The sequence below is a fragment of the Melospiza georgiana genome, chromosome 6 (genome assembly GCF_028018845.1).
Source record: "Melospiza georgiana isolate bMelGeo1 chromosome 6, bMelGeo1.pri, whole genome shotgun sequence".
Classification (NCBI taxonomy): domain Eukaryota; kingdom Metazoa; phylum Chordata; class Aves; order Passeriformes; family Passerellidae; genus Melospiza; species Melospiza georgiana.
Window position 1 is genome coordinate 21,356,672 of NC_080435.1, and position 18,810 is coordinate 21,375,481.

An 18,810-nucleotide genomic window follows, 5' to 3' on the forward strand; every position below is an offset into this window, starting at 1 on the left:
CCCAGTGACCCACCATCTCCTCCTCATCCTCCCACCATCTCCTTCATCCCCAGCTCCTTCGTCTCCCCCATGACCTCCCAGTGGGTCACATACCCCCAAACCTCTCACCCCACAGGGATGGACCCTTCCCTGGAGTGGGAACTGGGCAGCCCAGCCTCCCTGGTGAGCTGCCCCACCTCCCCCAAGAAGTACATCACCCTGGTAGATCTCCCAGCCCTTTTATTCACACGGCAGCCATCACATCCAGTCGGCAGGAGAACCGTGGCCTCCCAGCCCTCCACAGGATGAACGATGGGGTTGGGGCTCTTAGGTTCTCCCATGCCATTCCCAGTCCTAAAATAAGCCCTGCAGGCACTAACCCCCTTGCAGAGACAAGGCTTCTGAATCACAGCTAAAAGATCTCCCTTCAGTTAAAAGATCCTCTCCATTATCATGTCCAAGCAATTAAGAATTCCCCCTCCTGATTGCTCCCCCCCCTCCCCAAAAAGCCCCAAGCAGTTAGAGCAGAAATTCAATGAGCAGCCAACCAAGCTAGGCAGAAGGAGAGTCCACGTGCAAGAGGCCAAGCCTTGTGCCTTGTAGCTGGGGGCAGGTCCCGAGACTCCTTTCAGCCAGTGATGCTTTTCTGTCCCTTGGCTCCTGCCCTGCATCCACAAGAGCCCCAAGGCAGCATCCGCATGCCATAGCAGTGTGCAAATTCCAAAGAGAAGGGCAGTGCTGCTTCTCATGCCTCTAGGCCCTGGGGTGAGCAGCAAAGCTGCTTCCTGAGGGTAATTCAAGTGCCCAGCAGGAAGAGCCCACCCAAGGACCCCTGAGGATCCCTGCTCCCTCCAGGCTAGACTGCAGCCTGTGCCTCAGTTTCCCCACAGGGAGCAGCATTAAAAGCATGGGGATTAATGGCACGGTCCCTCCCCTCCACGTCCCCTCCTTCGCTCTCAGCTGCCCTCTGAGAGGGTGGGCGAGGAGCCACAGGGGCACCCAAGCCCCCCCACCCCGTGCTTGCCCTCAGGGGCTCTCGGCCAGGCCGGGGGCTGCGCCGGTGGCCGGGCTGGGCTTGGCGAGCTGCCGCAGGTCCCGCACGGACCTCACAGCCCACTGGGCCAGCTCCCGTAGCACACCCAGGCCCCGCAGCTTCTGCTCGAAGAGGCTGAGGCGCGGCGGGGGCGGCGGCCCGTCCTCCTCCTCCTCATCCCCCTCCTCGCCGGGGACCCCACGGCTCTCCAGCCGCAGCAGCTCCTCGAGGTGGTAGGCGAAGGCCGAGACCTGGAGCAGGACAGCCGCCAGCGCCCGGCCCAGGCCCGCGCCGGCCTCGCCCAGCTGCTCCCGCTGCTCCTCCAGCATCTGGGCCAGCAGGGTGCGGAAGGCCCGGTAGGCCGCCAGGTTCTCCAGCAGCCGCTGCGTGCCCGTCTGCTCGTCCCAGCGCTCCACCGCCGCCAGCGGCACCCCCTCCACTGCCGCCGCACTGGCCGAGGCGTCCAAGCCCTGCTGCTCCACCTGCAGGGTGAGACCCGCCGGGGATCAGAGAGGCAGGACAGACGTGGGGGGATCCCCAGCCTCGAGCCCTGCGGGTGTCGGGGCAGCGCAAGTTGCTTTAGTCCTGCCCAGGTGTGAGCAGGCCGGGATCCGGCAGGACTCCGTGCCCCATCCCTGCCGTGGGTCAGTCCTCGCACCCCAGCACAGCTCCCAGATCCCAGCAGTGCTCCCAGCCCCAGAGCAGCCAGAAGGAGCAGGGCAAACTCACGTAGGCGTCCAGGAGGTCGACGACATCCGCGCGCATCTTGCCGGCCAGGCGGATGCCGCGGCTGCAGAGGTCGCGGCGCCGGAGGGCAGCGGAGGGGCTCTCTGCGGCCGCCATGCTCCGGGCAGCTGTCACGGCCACCAGGCTCCGGGCACGGCAGCAGCCGCCCGGCCCGCCGAGGACAATCCCTTGCTGAGCTGGTGCATTCCAGCCGGGAGCTCCGCTCACACGTCCGCTGGCCTGGTTCTCCCCCTCTTCCGTGCCTGGGGCCTGGCACCACGCTGCAAATTCCCGCCTCTGGGATCAACAGCGACAGATTATTTCCCTAATTCCCCCACGCATCGCTACTCCGAGTGCCTTGCCCAGAACTGTCTGGCGCAGCAGCAACAGGCTCCCAGCCCCGGCTGACCCACTCCTCCCTCCCAGGCACACAGCGAGATTAGCAGCACGCTAAGCCCTCGGCTCATTCCAGAGCGCGGGAAACCACTGCCGGGAAGAGGTGAGCAAAGCCTGGACATTGCTCAACACCTCAGCCTGGCAGCCGGCTGGAGCCTGAGCAGGACCAAGCAATGCTGGAGGGCAGTCCCCAGGCTGGAGATCCCGCAGCAGCCCCAAGCTAAACTGCAACCCCAACCCTGGCAGAAGGATCCGTGCCAGATGCTTTTAACCCCCCTTTCCCCAGGAGTCCTGCCCTAAAGAGGGGCTGCAGATAAGGAAAGACATCCCAACCAGCCCAGAACAACACCAGCCACGCCACAGGTGAGCTGCACACACCAAGACAAAAACAGCCCTTCGGGTTGGGTTGGTATTTCCTCAGTATGTTTATTTTGGTTATGCATTACCCAGATCAAAGTGAGAAAAACCCCAGGAGTTGAAAAGCAGCTTCCCATGAATATCACAGTGTGCCTGGCTGGGGGTCCCAGGGCTGGGGTGTCCCCATATGCCCAGCAGCCCCCTTGCCACCCCGTGGCTACTGCAGAAGCTGCTGAGCTTGGGGAGCCCCTGGCCACGGCAGCCCCCAGCCCCAGCCCAGTGGCCCAGGGCCTCTCAAGTGCTGCCCGTGCCAAAGGGCCTCATGCCCCCTCCAATCCCTCCCCGGGAGGAGAAAAAAAATAAATACAGGGGAAAAAAATACAAAAAAGTTTATTGCAAACTACTACAATAATTTATTGAAGCAAACTGCATGCGAGTGAAGGAGAGACATCGAGGGGAGGAGGAGCTGCAGGAAGGCTGTATCAGTTTTAGGGCTTCAGAGGGGCATGGGAGGGGAGCTACACATCTCTCCTGCATCAGGGGCGAGCAGGCTGTGGTTAGAGGACAGACAGGCACCTGGCCACGGCCAGAAAAAGAAAAGGGAGAGCTACAAGAGGTGTCATGGAAGGACAAGGCAGGGAGCGGCAGGGATCAGAGGTGTCCAGGCCGGGAAGCAAAGGAAATATTTGATTTTGCATCCCAGAAGTGTCACCAGGGGCAAACCCTGCTCCACTGGGGTGGACGTAGGATGAGGCAGCCTCCCCCAGCCTGGTGCCAAGTGCTGGGTCACCAGAGGTGAGCAAGCCCTTGACCCAAAGGCCTTTTAGTGCCCTCCCTTGACCAACAAACCCCCAAGCTCTCCTTTAGTGTTGTGAGCAAGGCTCTGCCCAGCCTGCACCTCCCACAGGCACAGGGGCCAGCAGAGACACAGCTCCAGCAGCACCACGTCAGAAGGACAAAGCCAACCTGCCCCGAGGGCCACCAAGTGTCCCCAGAGTGCTGCCCCTCTCTAGCCTGCAAGGGGAGGGGACCAGCTGCCACCCGGAAAGTTTCCTGCTGGAAACCACAGTAAAGCAATCCAAGCAAGACACTGGATCATCTCAACTGAAGGAACTGATTTAGTTTAACACCATTCTACCACCGACCTGCCACCAGGTGTGCTGGGCCCTCCCGTGAGCCAGGCTGCTGCCACAGCGTGACCACGGGATGCCCACGCCCAGGGCACGGGACTGCTCAGCCTCGAGCCGCCCCTACACCAGGAAGTGCTTGACTTGCTCTGACAAAGGTATCAGTGCGAGGGGGAGGAGGAGGGGAGAGAGGGAGGGGGCAAACCAGGACAAACAGCCTGAGAAAAGCCAGCATGTTTGGGCCACAGCTGGATTTCCAGGCGTCACAGGGGACAGAGTGGGTGTTCAGAGTCAGTTTCCTGTTAATCCAATTAAATTCCACATTTTATTGCGGTTTTCCAGACCCCCAGGTACCCGATTTCAACAAGCTGCTGTGTGCTACAGACCAACTCAGCTGATCTTGTGCTCAGACAAGATACTTCAGCTCTGCTTCCAACCCCAGAAACCCAACCAAAAAACAAGCAAATAAACAAAAAACAGGTTATTCTTCACCTCTTCCAAAACCGCTACGAATTCAAGGCCACTGAATCTCCACACAAAGTTTCAGAGAAGAGCAAAAAAAAAAAAAATCCAAGTCTCCATAGCAGACACATCTTATCCTATGTAAACTTTTCCAAGGGCTCAAAGCTGCCCTAACTACACCAGCAGGCAACACCTGACCCGCCACGTTTCAGGGAAAGCTGGGGTGTCTGTGCAGAAAAGAGAAGCTTTCAGAACATGGCTACACAATCCCCCCTCAAAATGAGGGCAGGGAGAAAAGCTGACAGCCCATAGTCCCACATCAATCTATTGCCTTGGATAAACAAGCCTGAGAAAACCATATCCAGTCCCTGCTAACTGTGTCTTTATCTAGACCTGGAAAGGAGAGGCAGAGTTGGATGAGGAGCACCACATCCCCCAGCAGCAAGTAGCTCAGGGCTGTCCCAAAAGTTACAAGTCACAAGAACAAGTTCCTGGCTAACAACGTCCTTCCCCAAAAGGCTGGAGGCAAAACAGGCATTGAATGCAAGGAGCTCACCCGGAGCTGGGAGGGAGGGAGAGACAGCCCATCACTCACCTCATCCTCCTGCTAACACGCTGCTGCAGAGACTCCCACTGCACACAGGCTCTTCTCCAGGGGCTCTCCCTCTACTCTGCAAAAGCTGCAAGACACATCTGACTCCAGAGCGCTGCCTTCACCTCAGCTCTCCCAGCTGCTGGCACAATGGCACTGGAGCTCCCTGCACTGGAGCCTACTGGGAAACAGCCTGAACCCCTTCCACCCCCGCCCCTAAGAACAGAACTAAAAAATACCGACCCTTTTTTAAACAATAAATAAGGAATCTTGTTACCACAACACAAAAACGAAGCATGTTCAAAGTGCAAATTACTGTCGTCAAACTGGGATGCTCCTCCTTGCCTCTCCCACGCAGGGCTCCTGTAGCCCCCGGGCCTCTCCAAGCAAACATGATCTACGAGCCAGGGCGTTCCCTCCCTCCACTTCCTGCCAGGGCTGGAGCAGGGGAGCGTGGTGGGAGCGGGATGTGCACTGCTGCTTCACAGCTCACCCTGCTGAGGGGCTAAAGTGCCAAACTCCCAGCCCCGGCCAGGAAGGAGGAGACTGCAAGGACCAGAGTGCAGTGGTGCATAGAAGTCGGGACCAGGGGCAGAGGGAGTCCTAAGGATCTTCTCCAGAGCACGTCCAACGCTTTTTAGTTTGCCAGTGGGGCCATGCCAAGGAGCCAGAAAGGCAACAACTGCTTTGGGGTAGAGCGAGGGGTTTCGGCAGTGCCCCCTCCCTTGGAGAAATCCGCCGCTCAATCCAACTTGCTCTGGCAATGGCAGCACGTGCCCCTTTCCACAGAGGGGCCGTGGGAGAGAGAGAAGTGGTTGGGAGAAAGAGGATGTGCTGTGATCCGCGCTGGAGGGGAGCAGACCCTTCAGTTATTTACTAGTATTGTAAGTTTTGTTTAACTTTCCTCTCTTTCAGTAAGTGCCTCCTCCTTTTTTTTTTTTTTCCTTTTCCTTTTAAATACAGAGTCCCAACTGTCCCAGCACCCAGGTGCTCCCCTGCCACTAGGGTCCAGTGGAGTCTGAATCTTCAATGAGCACCTCCGTGCTGGCTCCCAGCATCTCTGTGTTCATGACCAGCCCCTCCGGGTTCGCGCTGCTGCCGCTGCCCACGAAGAGCTTGCCATCAGCCACCAGGCTCACCCGCTCTGCCCCGCCACAATAGGGCTTTGGCATCCCCTCTGGGCTCAGCAGCAGGCAATCTGCTGGGGGAGCACTGCCCAGGGGGTCGGGGAGCAGCGGGAGGCCCTGGCCATCTGTGGGTGGCACAATGGCCTCGGGATTAGTGCCCAGGATATCGGTGCTGGTGATCAGGGCACCCGCGTTGGCAGCCAGTGCTTCAGCAATGAGCACTTCGGGGTGACTCTTGGCTTTGTGGGCCACCACGCTGTCCTTCTTCTCGAATTTCTTGCCACAAATATTGCAGGAGAATTGGTAGAAGGAGTCTGCATCATGCTTCTTCATGTGCCAGTTGAGGGAAGCCTTCTGCCGGCAGGTGAATCCGCAGATCTCGCATCTGGGAGGGGACAACGAGGAGGTCACAACAAAGGGACATCCACACACACCCATAAGGACAATAGTAGTGAGGTGGCAGCTCAGGAGAACAGCGGGGGCTCGCTAATGTCACTGCAGCTCCAGCTCTGATTTTATTTACTGAGGGCTTACGTTCCCCAGATCCACACCAAGACACAGCCCCGAGGAGTCAGTGACACAAGTGTGAGTTCAGAGAGCTGGGACACCAGGAGCAGGCTCCAGGCTGACTTCAGAGCTGCTCTGAAATGGGTGTTTTGGAGGTCCCTCAGAGCAGGAGGGCGAGGCACAGGCAGAGGTACTCACTGCAAGGGCTTCTCGCCCGTGTGGATCATGCGGTGCACTGCCAAGTTGTGGGAGCTCTTGAAGGCCCGGGCGCAGTACTCGCAGATGTAATCCCTTTGATCTGAAAGACAACACCAGTTGCAGCACTGCTCTCCCACAGACCTGCCCTCTTTCCCAACTCTCAGGCGGTGCAGGTAAAGCTGCCCAAGAAGGAGCAGAGCTACAAGTTCTGGGAGGAGGAGGTGTCCCACAACACACCACAGCTGCTGATCTGGAGAGGCGAGGCACGATTACGACTCTCCTAAGAGCTAATTATCCACTCCAACCAAAACTGAAAGACTGGCAAATTGGGATAAATCAGACTTTGTCTGTTGAGGCTTATTCCTCTACAGAGCTCCTGAGTGATGCCTGCCAGAAGGAGAATTAAAACCTCTATAGTCTATTTCTTTCATTTGCTTAAAAGATGGTAATCCAGAAGACAGTAATACCCTGCTGCTGCTGCAAATCTATGCCACCTGACTTGACTTCACTCTATGCAGAAGTCCCAGAGGCTTTTCCATTTTCCCTCTATCTGTTCACTGACCTGAAGAGGAGTTTGCATCTATTTCCCACCCCCTGTACCTGTGTGATGTTTGGCATGCCGCAGGAGCTGCTTCTGCAGCCGGAAGAGCCGACCGCAGGAGGGATGAGGACACACGTATTTTTTCTTCAGTAAGTGCTGATATTTTATGTGATGCTGGAAAGAAAGAGTGGAAGTCTGCAGACTGTTCATGGCTGAGTGAACAGCTGAGGTTCACTCAAATTTAGATCCCCACTGGAAAATAAAACACACATGGACACGCAGCAACCTGACAGACAGACACACACACGGCTACTGGCCACAACGAAGCCTTCCAAAATGACAGCATCAGGAAGGGGTGTGAGTGCCAGTGGAGGCTTAGCTGCCTGTTCCAAGCACCCCCTCCCTGCCCTCCCAGGTGCCACAGAGGGAGTGAAGAGCCCCACCAACCTGCAGGTACCGCGGGTGAGCCAGGACCGTGCCGCAGCCTTCCATCTCACAGCGCACATACTGGATCGGGGGCTTCTTCCTGGGAAATCAGCAAGGAGAGAGGCAGAGTGCTTGGCTGCTTCTATGGTCAGCTGATTCTATAGATAATGACTCTACATATATTCTATTTAGAATAATAATTCTCTGTGTCTGTGAAGGGCTGATGTGTCTCATGCCACAAATAACAAGTGCAAGCACAGCAAAGCACCACTGCTCCAAAATCCCTGCCTGGGCTGTGTCACAGCTGCTGTCCAAGAGCCACCTCTTCTCCTGCCACTCCTTGAGTGCTCTCCCTAAAGCTGGGAAAACCTCAGGAGACCCAGAATTCCCAAAGCAACTCCTTATTGCCAGGCAATGCCACAGGAGGGATCAACTGAGAAATGGGCAGGGGGCTGGTTCACTTGGAAGAAATTAAAACAACACCTACAGGGGAAGGAGAAGAGGGAAGACAAGGCATGCTGCTGTTTTTTGTTTTTATTCCTTTTAAGGCAGAGAGATGGCTTTGGGAAAATCCTTTTCTGCATGTAGAAATCAAGTCTGCAGAGCAGAACTAGGTTGAGAGGATCACTTACCTTCTCTTGGGCAGTCTTGGGCTCTTGTCATCCTTTCTCCTCCTTCCCCTCCTGTAACAGGGATATAGAAACAGAACTGAGAGAAGCTTCTTTACATTAGCAGTGGGCAGAGACTTTGAAGTGTATGCTGTATTGCCTCATTAACTGCATGGTCTAGAAAAAAAACTGAGTGCAAGTTGGAGACAGATTTGAAAGATGGAGAATTCCAGAGAAATAAATGTTTCACGTGGTTTGCTCTCTCAGTATTTCCCATTTCCTACTGCATTTTTCATAAACATGTATTTTGCCAACACCGTCTAGAACCGACAGTGCACCCTGTTTCCTCTGCTCTGCTGGGGAACATTCCACACCATGGGAAAACATCCATCTGCCTGATCAGGAAGAACAGGATTAATGATCCAGTAGCTATTTTACAGGGCTCTGAATTAGCCACAGCAGCTTCTGTACCTGTCAAGACAAAAATCTAGGCTCTGTCTGAGCAGACCTGTGCTCACATGTAAACTGCAGCCTCCCAAGCCACAGCTCTGCCCAGCTCTGCCTGCCTGATCCCATTGCTGCAGAGACACTTGGAGCAGATTGATGGAAGTATTTTCTAGACTCTACTGAGACATCTGTATTGATGGCAAGCCAGGAACACGCTGAACACACACTCAGCATTCAAGCCAAGCCCTCAGAACAGCCACAGGTTTTATTACGCACAGAAAGTAGTGTCTGATTCAAACAACAAAACCTCAAGCCTCAGAAAGCAGTCTCCAACAGACAAAAATGTTCTCAAAATATCAGCCTCCTCACTCCCCTCACTCCCCTCCACTGTGAATCAGCAGCAGCTCAGGCACAGCAAGAGGAATTACACCACCAGTGTGCAGCAGGTCAGCAGAGGGAGCCCAGGCTGTTCCAACCACTCAGAGAGGAGCTAAGGTACAAAACCAGCTCCTTTTTCTTTTTTTCCCCCTCACATTATGCCAAAGAATGGCTTTGACACAGCCACATAAACCCATCTCCCTGTGTTGCCAGGAGGATTGCTCCAGCCAGGAGTTCCAGGGACAGCACACACCAGAAGGTGTCAGCCACTGGTGACTGACTGGGTGGCAAAAGTCTGTTGTTTTACTTCTCAAAAGCAAAGGGAAAACAGCTGATTTTCCTGACCTCTGGTGAAGTCCTAACTACAAAAAGGGCACTTACCACACATACAAGATATTCCAGTAACAAGACATCCCAGTGTCTGCCCCCAGCACACAGCAGGAATGCTGCCTTCTCCCACTGGCTTTCAGGATCCACTTGAGATATCACAAGGAACCCATTGTAAAGACACCCTGAAGTATTTCCCACTGTGTGGTCACACCCAGGGAGGCTGACTAACCACAGCATGATGAAAAACCCCTCCACTGAAGCGAAACTCTGATTTTTTTGTGGCTGAAGACAGGCAAGATGTGAGGGCACAGGATAAACAGTGCTGCCCCATCAGCTGTCAGGCCCAGAGGGGGAGGGGGATGGGGGGAGCCAACAACAATTAAACATTGTTGTACACCAGCGAGAATGCAAAACACACAGCACACACTGGCATTGTAACTGCAGAGTTTACTTACTTCCTTGGTGGTTCTTCATCCTCCTGAAACTCATTCTCTTCTTTCACTTCCACTTTAATCTCTTTCTGCCTTTCCTTTTCCTCCTTCCCCTTGCTAGCTTTTCTCCTTTGCTTTGGTGCTTCCCTACAAAGACACAAATACAACCCATTACTCCAACACTCGTCCCACTGCCTGCTTTTTACAAAGATTTCAACAAAAACTGGACCCAAGTTTAGGACTGTCCTTCAAGTCCCACTTTCAAGCAGAAGTAAGAACCAGGCTTAGGGAAGCAGCCAGCAGGGCTCTAAAGGCTTCAGTCCCTGAGAGAAGAACAGTTCTGGCCAATGCAGGCAATGTTTAGAACCATTCCAGCAGATCAACTAGCACAGGTGCTTTGGAGCATTTATGCTAATTCAGGTAACATGCCCATATTTTTTTGGTCTAAACCCCCGTTAAGTACACAATCCAATATACTTCTCTAGGTGGGGCTTGTAAGTCTCATCTCTGGGATCATCTTTGAAGGGAACTTCTTCCTCACTGATGAGCATCTCCTCATCATCATCGCTGTTGGGAGAAAAGGAGAAGAGAGGACTTTGGCAGCAACAGCTTGGCCACTACTGCAAGAATAATATCTGTGCATCTTTTCCCAGCATGGGAAGGACACTATTACACTGCACTTCCTCATCCAGCATGACTGGGGAATGGTAACAGCTTGCACTGACCAAAGAGCACAGTGACAACCAGAACAGGCCAGGCAGAGCTGTGTCCTCACCCACCCACAGCAAAAAAGCTACCAGGTGGAATGCCCAGATCAAATCTTACTATCCATTTATCCAAACTATCTCCTGACATCTGTGGACACTGGAACTGCAACAGCAAGGGGCCAAAGGAGACAGAGCTACTGTCAGTCCCATGGATCATTTCACACTAACAGTTATTTTCAAGCGACTCAGGCCCACCTTGAGACACCGACTAGGAAGAAACACCACAAAATAACATGTCCTACCTGACTCCATCTGGAGACTGATGCTCATCTGTGACCACTGAAAGGAAAAGTCACCATTAGGTTTCAAAGTGTGTTCGCTGCAGTGAGCTCATCTGTCTCACGATACCTCCGTCGACATTCAGAGCCGGGAGTGCTGGTGGCAGAAGGCACCCGTGACAAGCAGCACCACGCCAGCACAGCCACACGCCCAGAGTGACACCCGCAGCCCTGACTGTCCCCGGGCCTTGCGTGGCACGTACCGTACTCCAGCTGGTCGGCGTTGGGCTCTGACTTGCAGATGAGCTGCAGGGAGGCAGCCTTGGCCCGGGAGGCGCGGGAACTGTCGGGGTCGCGCTGGCGGGCGGCCGCCGCGGTCCGGCTGCTGCGCCAGCTCCGGCTGGGCCGCGCTGTGCCCACGGGAGAGCCATGGCTGAGCGTGCCAGACACCTCCTCCTCTTCCTTCTCTTCTTTGGGAGCTGCAACAGCCAGTGCAGTGTGTTTCATCAGAGCACAAAATGCCTAAATCCCCTCATTAAATCACACCTTAAATCGCAGCAGCCCCTGCTGATGCCTAGAAAGGCTGATCTGGAACAGACACTAGACAGAGCTAAATGGACAAAACCTTGGGCAGCACAAGAGCCTGGCCAAGGCTACACCCAGGATGAATCCAAGAATGGTTCCTGGTCATGCATTTTTACACTTTTCTAAGTTTTGGTTCATCAACATATTGGGTTCAATTGTCCAGTTACAGCTCCAGGTAGTCTCACCCCCCTGGCTTGCCCCCTTCTCTTCACTGTTGTTTGTGCTTTTTGGGTAATGTCTGTCCTTGATTCTCTAGCTGGGAAGGGATTGTTTTGTCAAACTACCCTGTGAAGAGAACTTACTAACACCTAATATGAATGAAGGTGTTACATACCAGGGAGCAGAGAATCTGAAAAATATAAAAGCTAAAACCCAAGGTGTCACTGCCAGCTGTGGGAACCTGCTCAGCCCTCTATGCTGAGCCAGGACACTCCCCAGGCCCTCACCTCAGCAGACCTTCCCTTAAAACTCTCCTCACATTCCCTCCTAAGAAAGACACTAATATTTAAAAGCAGCTTCTATTTCCCTTGGATAAAGGCTTCTAAGACAGTGATTTGCTGGCTTGCTGGCTCTAAGCACAACAAGAGACACTCATAAAGCTCAGCAAGTGCTTTATGAAAGGCCAGCTTCAAAGTTGGGCCATGAGAAAAGTCATGTTTAGAGAATTCCCCAAACATATACTTCACTGGAATTGTACACCTGGCAATATCCCTGAGGGATCTGGATGTTTCTGGTGCTGTGCTAGAGCAAAAAGCATCACAGATGCTGTTAGCCTGAGGCCTCCACACTTATTTACAGCTGGTACAGGTGGTTTCCTTTTGCCTTATGGCTGGTCTCCAAACATGCTTTGGCAAGATAACAGAACTGACTGAAATGTCTTGTGAGCAAGTTAATCCCTTAAAAACTAAAATTCCCGAGTACAGTTCATTTGATCTCACTTTTTGACACTTGCAGTGACACTGGGCCTTCATGAACTCAACGCCCTTTGAAATGTTACAGCTGGTCACAGAATGGTGTGGGTTGGAAGCGGCCTTAAATCTCAGCTCATTCCAACCCCTGCCATGGGCACCAACACCTTCCCCTAGCTCAGGCTGCTCCAAGCCCTGTCCAACCTGACCTTGGATACTTCCAGGGATGAGCAATCCACAACCTCTCTGATTCCTCCTAGCCTGCAATCTCTTTTGCATCAAGCCTTCTGAACCAAATGATCCTTTTTCTCCTAGCATGTAGTTTGCTCTGCATTACTCACTGTCTGATCCTTGATTAACAGGGTGGGAATAAGCAACATTTGGCTGGAAAAGCCTGACTGGAATCCCGGATGTGAGGCATCTCAGTGTTGTAAACCATCAAGCTGCTGTCTTGCACGTATAAACCTCACCATCAGAGCGTGAACTGCACCCTCCTGGCTCTCTTTGGCAGATCTCAAGGTGACTGCTGCATGTTCTCAGTCCTCGTGGTGAACATCTCATTTCTGAATGCCAAACCAAACCCAAAGACACTGAAACCATCCTCTATATAAATTCCCCCCTCAGCCACTACCGTGTTGCCAGGGATAGCACACGATAGCAGGGATGCTGCTCTGGAAGAGCTGTATTCCCTTGGAAGATCAGGCATTCAGCTGATAATACTTATCATTTTAAAAATCAGGCTTGCAGAGCTGAAGCAGATCTGCCTCAGAACACACCTGGACAGAGCACACCCCTCACCCAGCAGCTCTGCTTCCCTCCTCTCAAGTGAAGGTCTGGGATAAACCTTTTCCCAGGATTTCTCCTTCTACTTCCTCTGCTTCAGCTGTCTAACATATTGAGGGCATTTTTACATGCTGAGAATACCCAGGTACCTCCCAAACCCCATCCTTAGGAGAGGTATCAATTATTTACCTTGCCACAGAGCTCACAGTGATACAGAGCTGGGAGCTGAAAAACCTTCTGACTCCAGACCCTCCCAACATGGTCCCTGGTCCCTATCCAAGGAAACTTCTGTCTGTCAAGTGTTCAGCTGCAGGAACAGCTGGAATCAGCCATCACCAAAGCTCTTGCCCAAAATATGGGAAGTCTTAGATTTGGAATAAGCTTTTGTCTCTTTTTCCTTCATCAAAAATAGATTAAAAATTGCGACCGAATGCCAGTCCCTGGGAGAAGGGACAAGAAAAGGAAACTTGGAAGGACACAGTGAAGTTGTGGCTTTGTTTAGACAACCAAAGACAAGACTCTGGGCACTGCTCTGCTTTTCAAGAGAGCTGAACTTTGATTTATAAGGCATTTGGAAGCTTCTTACTGACCCTGCAGACAATTTCAGAAAATACATGTGTGCAATTAGGTGAAAAGAAAATAAACTATTAATTGCTAAGTTAAAAAGCTGCTATAAAAATAAATGCACCACAACAAATGCACACCTCTGGGATTGAAGGAAGCAACCACACAGTGGGTAAGGCACCAAACACCTGATTTCATAACAGCATGGACAAAAATGAAACTCAGGAAAAATATCCAAGTGCAGAGCTCCATCCAAAGGGCTCCTCCCCACCAGAGCAGTGTGGAACTGTACAGATGGGATACAGGAAAATCCTTGGAGGGTTTGGGGAGTCTGAGCTATTTAAATTCAGTGCATTTTTATAAGGTTTGGTTTTAAATAATGACATTACTTTTTCCAAACACTGACAAAGCCTTAAGGGAAAGCAATGATCCCAAAAGGAGTATGAAGCATTAAGAATGAAACTCTTAGGTATAATGTGAGTCCTTTCTGTGCAAACCCATTCACCATTTCCTGAGTCCCAAAGTTTTCCATCTTTTTTAAAATTTGCCAAACCTCACTGTTTTCTTAGCAAAACCCCTGGATTTGAGAACAGGCTTCCAAGGAGGTGACTCTCCTGACTAAAATGAAAATTATTCCCACAAGGATACAGAGCGCTGTGGGAAGGCAGATGTGAATTCTGCTACACAGCGACTGCAGCTACACAAATTCATTTGTAAGCTGAGATTAAACGTTCTACTTATGCATCCAATATTCCTGCAGGCACACATTGGGAAATCCTGCAACTGCATGACTAAGCAGGCAACAGGGAATAGCCAGGGAGCACAGGCTGACACTGCAGCTGCCCCGTGGTGACAGTCACACTCGGGCTGTGACACAACACAACACACACACACCTTGGCTCTCATCTCCCTCCAAACTCCCTGTCAGACCTGCACAGCCAGCACTGCCCAGGGGATGCAGGAAAAGCCTGATCCCATGGCTCTGAACCATGGTTGTCTCAGGGAATATTCCCAACTGGATTTAGCAGTTGACAGTACAGGCTAATACTGCAATGCAAAAAAAAAAAAAAAAAAAATCAATTCTGTATCAGGGAACACAAGCACATAATTTTAAACCTTCCCCAGAACCACTCAGCACCTTATCCCAGCTTCATGCAGGGGGAAAGGACAAATGGGATTTTGCCTTCCAGGCTCACAGGGGGCTCCTGGCTACCAAAAACCCTGTTGTGCAAGGAAAGCTGCTGCTTGCTCACACTGGTCTGGCTCCTTCAAACACCTCTGCTAAAGCCCAACAGGAGGAGGAGGAGGGAGAAGCCCCTCCTGCTCCTGCACAATCTGTCCAAGGAAGGAGGAAGAGGAGGAAGACACTCCTCAGCCCATTTCCAGGTCCTCCCCAAACAGCACAAGGTGCACAAGGGCTCCATCCAGCGTGCAGCCAAGACACACGAGTGCAGCTTCCTCACTTCTGTGCTCCTGTGGACTAAAAACAAACCAGAAACAAACAACCCCCGCCCCCCACGGCACAGATTTCCTCTGGCCCAGAATCAGCACTTCCTGGTGCCAATTTCCACGCAACTATCCCTACCATCACTTTGGCTGCAAATCTAATTGGGAAAAAAAAAGAGCCTCAGAAGTTTAACAAACACTTTCCCACTCTCACCTTGAAGCACAGCTGAAACTCTCAGAGGCCAAGTTAAAGGCTAAAATGGCTCGAGTGCAGAGAGCTCCCAAACCCAGGAATTTCAGTCTGACAACTTTCACTTCCTGGAGTAAAAATGGGAATATTCTGCCCATTTTCTACCACTGCCAATAAATATTTCTCCTTAAACCAAAAACCATGCAAGTCTTAACTCTATAAACATACAAAGCCAAACTTTTTTAGACATTTCAGCAACTGTGCTTTGACATAAAAGCCTGAAGCTCTGACATTATGCTGCCCACCCTGTACACAGTGAGGGGCAAATACACCACAAGATCTGGACTCAACACACAGTGGTTAATTCTGCTCCAGACTGTAAAAACACACCTTGCCAGCTGGAACTGCGATGGACTTCCACACCCAGATGGAATAAAGACTTGTAGGAGGAAAGCTAAAGAGTTACCAAAACACGAGAATAACAGCAGCCTCCGACAGAGAGCTGCTGGCAAACAAACCCAGACAGCTCCAGCCGAAAGGGGAATTCATGGGCACAGGTGTGTGACCTCCATTCCTCAGGGCTTCATTCTGCCACAATTCTCTGGTGCCAGATCAAAAACAACACTACACAAAGCCCTCTACTTGGACCTGTTTCAGAAGTCATCACCAGGTAAGGAGAAAAGCCCTCTAATGTTCTTTTTTTTTGCTTTTTGGGCCTTTTTTTTTAAACAAGAAGTTGTTAAATAAGTGCACAAAGTTCACAGTGTGCACCGGAAAACAAAAGTTCTGCTCCAGGTTGCAGATTCCCACAGCTGGGGCTTTTGTGTTCAGACTCTACTCACGCCCCCAGTTATAAATAATCTTCTCTTTCACTTCTGAAGACATCAGCCTCAAAAGTCCATAATCCACTAAGTTAGAAAATAACAAGTGTGAATATCTGAATATGCTGATTTCCACACAACTATCCCAGGTCTCTTGAGGATATGCTCCTATATTTTTGAGCACAGAATAAAAGTGAACCCAGGATTTGCCAATTACTTGGGACTGCTGTGCAACAAGAGCTGTCAAACCATGGAGCAGCTCAGCCTCATGCTCCAAGAGCCATGGAAACCCGAGTGCTTTTTGGGACAGTGAGATTTTGCAGGTTGGGCACATGCCAACAGCAGCAGCAGCAGCTTATCACAGTTCCACAGTCTTTACAGAGACTCAGAAAGAAACTGCACATCACCCAGCACTAAAACATTCTTTGAAAGGAAGATCCAAAAAGAGGATTGGGCTAACCCATGGGACAACCCAGACTTTCTAGATGGAACACAACACCAGGAGTGAATATTTCAACTCTTACCTTTACCAGCAACTTTATCTGCGGACCTGAAAAAAAGCACAAAAGCAAGTGTAAGAGCCAGACTCGATGGGATGGGCAGCAACAAGGAACTCAATGGCGTGGAGATGAGCCCCAATTCCCCAAAGTCGCGGTGCCTCTCTATCGGATCATTGTTTTCAACCCCTCATGCCGAGGTGGATTATTTGAGCCGCAGGAAGCTGAGGGGAACTACAGGAATATCCAACAGCAAAGGCCCAGCCATGCCCAGGTCAGTTATGACTGATCCAGGGGGTTCTGTGCTCAGCACAGGGCAGAGCAGCTGCACCTCCGAAGGCTCCGCTGTCCCGCTCAGGACCGAAGGTGCAGCGAACGCAGCCTCTGCTCCCGGGCAGGTGGATCCCACCGCCTCCCTCACCCGGCCCTTTGGCAGAGAGCCGGACCGCGCTGGCGCCGCGGGGCACCGGGACAGCGGCCGCTGCCCGAGGGCGCTGCGCAGCCGGCGATTCCCGGGACACGGCCCTTCCTGGGAAGGGACCGGCGGGGCCGGCCCAGCCCGGCCGGAACAAAGGGGCGGCGGCACGGGGGACCTCGCGGCCGGAGGCGGCCCCAGGGCCTGGGCCCGTTCGCGCGGGTCGGGCAGAGGCCGCATACCCCCGCCACCGCGGCCGCGACCCCCGGAAGGCGCGGGCGGAGCCGGCGCTGCAGGGACTCACCCGGCCCGGGGGGCCTTCCTGGCCGCGGGCGGCGTCTCGGCAGCGGGCTGCTCGGCGGCGGGCCGCGCCCCGGGGCTGCTCCGCCGGCGTCGGGGATACTCGGCCTTACGGCGGCGGGACGCGGCGGCGGCGGCTGCAGCTCCCCCCGCGGCCGAAGCGGCGCGGCCGCGCTCCCGGCCGCCCCTCAGCACTCGGCTGCCGCCGGACTCCTCCCCCTGATCGGCGGCGGGCGGCGGCGGCGGACGGCGGCGGCCCGAAGCTGGCGGTCGGTCTGCGGCGGGCGGCGGTCCTGGGGCGGGCGGCGGCTCGGCGGCGGCGCCCCCCGGCTGCTCGGTGCCCGCCGGCATCGGGGCGGCGGCGGCGGCGGCGGCGGGGCCGGGACGTCCGCGCTCCACCCTCGGCCGGGCACGCCCGCCCCCGCCGCCCACGGCCAATCAGCGGCCGCCGCCCGCCTTCACGCGCGGCCCCTGCGCCCCGCCCCCTGCCCGCGACCACCAATCCGCGGGCGGGACTCGGGGGACGGCCCTGCCCCTCAGGCCCGAGTGCCCCCGCCCGCCGCGCTCACTCCTTTCCCCGCCGCTCTCGCGCCGCCTGGCCAATGGGCGGCCCGGTCGGGGCGGGGCCCGCCCCCCCACCGCTGAGCGACCAATCAGCGCGCTGCTCCCGCGCGCGCCCCAGACTCGCGCCGCCTCTCGCGCAGGCGCTGCCACGGCCGCTGCGCTCGCGCTCCCTTCTCCCCCCCCGGCCGGCCCCGCTCGGCGCCCACTCGAGCGCGGCCCCCGCGGCCGCCGCCCCGCACGCCCTTCCGCCCGGACCGCCCGTCCGCCGCGCGGCCGCCGCCCAGGCCCCGGCTCCGCAGGGCTCCCTACCGCCGCCGCTGCCTGCGCCCCCTCCGCCTGCCCCCGGGCCCCTTTGCCCCTCGGGCGAGGCCTGGCAGGGGAAGCCGTTCGCCGCCTCGCCCCACGCGGCTGCTCCGTGCCGCGGGGCTGCGGCGCCACCCGTAGTACCGGCGGGGCCTGGCGGCTGGGCCGCTTTTAGCTACCGCTTCTCCTTTAAGAAAAAAAAAAACGCCCCGTCGGGCGGCGGGTGAAAGTCGGTGACAAAATGGTGGCCGGCGCAAGGGGGGCGGGGCACACAGCCCTGGCCCCGCCCGCTTCCGTTCTGCGGCCGCGCATGCGCGGGGCCTGCCGGGAGTTGTAGTTCCACCGGAGCTGAGGGAGTGCCCATTCCCGGCTGCGTCCCCGCCGCGAACGGCGCCTGGGCAGGAGCCCCGGGAGCGGCTGTGCGGGGGAACCCGCTCCCCCGTGGTCTCAAAGGCCCGAGTCCCTCCCCAAAACAACTCCAGTAATGCCTGACTGTCCCATAGGAACTGCACTAACGCATTGAACCCACGCAAAACCCGAAAACTTCGCCCCCGCTGACGCTGAAGGCGCCACCCGGGAGCGGGTTTGCTCACGGTCGCCACTCTGTCCCCTTCCCTGCCGTCCCAGCCGCCTCGGTGGCTTTTGGACCGAGCAAGATGTGACACCAGGCCAGGACCTTGGGGAGCAGGACTGGGGTGTGCTCTGGAGAGGAGGGTTTGGCTAATCTTACCCAGTGCTTTATGACAGGAGAACAAAGGGTGACACTTCCCAAGAACAAGGTTCT

At 54.7% G+C, this 18,810-nt stretch overlaps 2 protein-coding genes across 2 annotated transcripts; both read right to left on the reverse strand.

Annotated features, from left to right (window-relative positions):
- Nucleotides 1–510: 510 nt before the first annotated feature.
- Nucleotides 511–1,880, reverse strand: CNTF (ciliary neurotrophic factor). Its single transcript, XM_058027255.1, has 2 exons — nucleotides 1,742–1,880; nucleotides 511–1,494 (listed from the first exon to the last, which is right to left on the reverse strand). The coding sequence occupies exons 1-2, from the start codon at nucleotides 1,853–1,855 to the stop codon at nucleotides 1,006–1,008; spliced, it is 603 nt and encodes a 200-aa protein (XP_057883238.1). The 5' UTR covers nucleotides 1,856–1,880; the 3' UTR covers nucleotides 511–1,005.
- A 984-nt stretch (nucleotides 1,881–2,864) lies between these two features.
- Nucleotides 2,865–17,510, reverse strand: ZFP91 (ZFP91 zinc finger protein, atypical E3 ubiquitin ligase). Its single transcript, XM_058027241.1, has 11 exons — nucleotides 17,164–17,510; nucleotides 16,472–16,497; nucleotides 10,914–11,129; nucleotides 10,675–10,711; nucleotides 10,143–10,232; nucleotides 9,690–9,812; nucleotides 8,104–8,154; nucleotides 7,493–7,571; nucleotides 7,105–7,219; nucleotides 6,505–6,604; nucleotides 2,865–6,184 (listed from the first exon to the last, which is right to left on the reverse strand). Exons 1-11 carry the CDS (start codon nucleotides 17,508–17,510, stop codon nucleotides 5,674–5,676), a joined length of 1,695 nt encoding a protein of 564 aa, XP_057883224.1. The 3' UTR covers nucleotides 2,865–5,673.
- Between the last annotated feature and the right edge of the window lie 1,300 nt (nucleotides 17,511–18,810).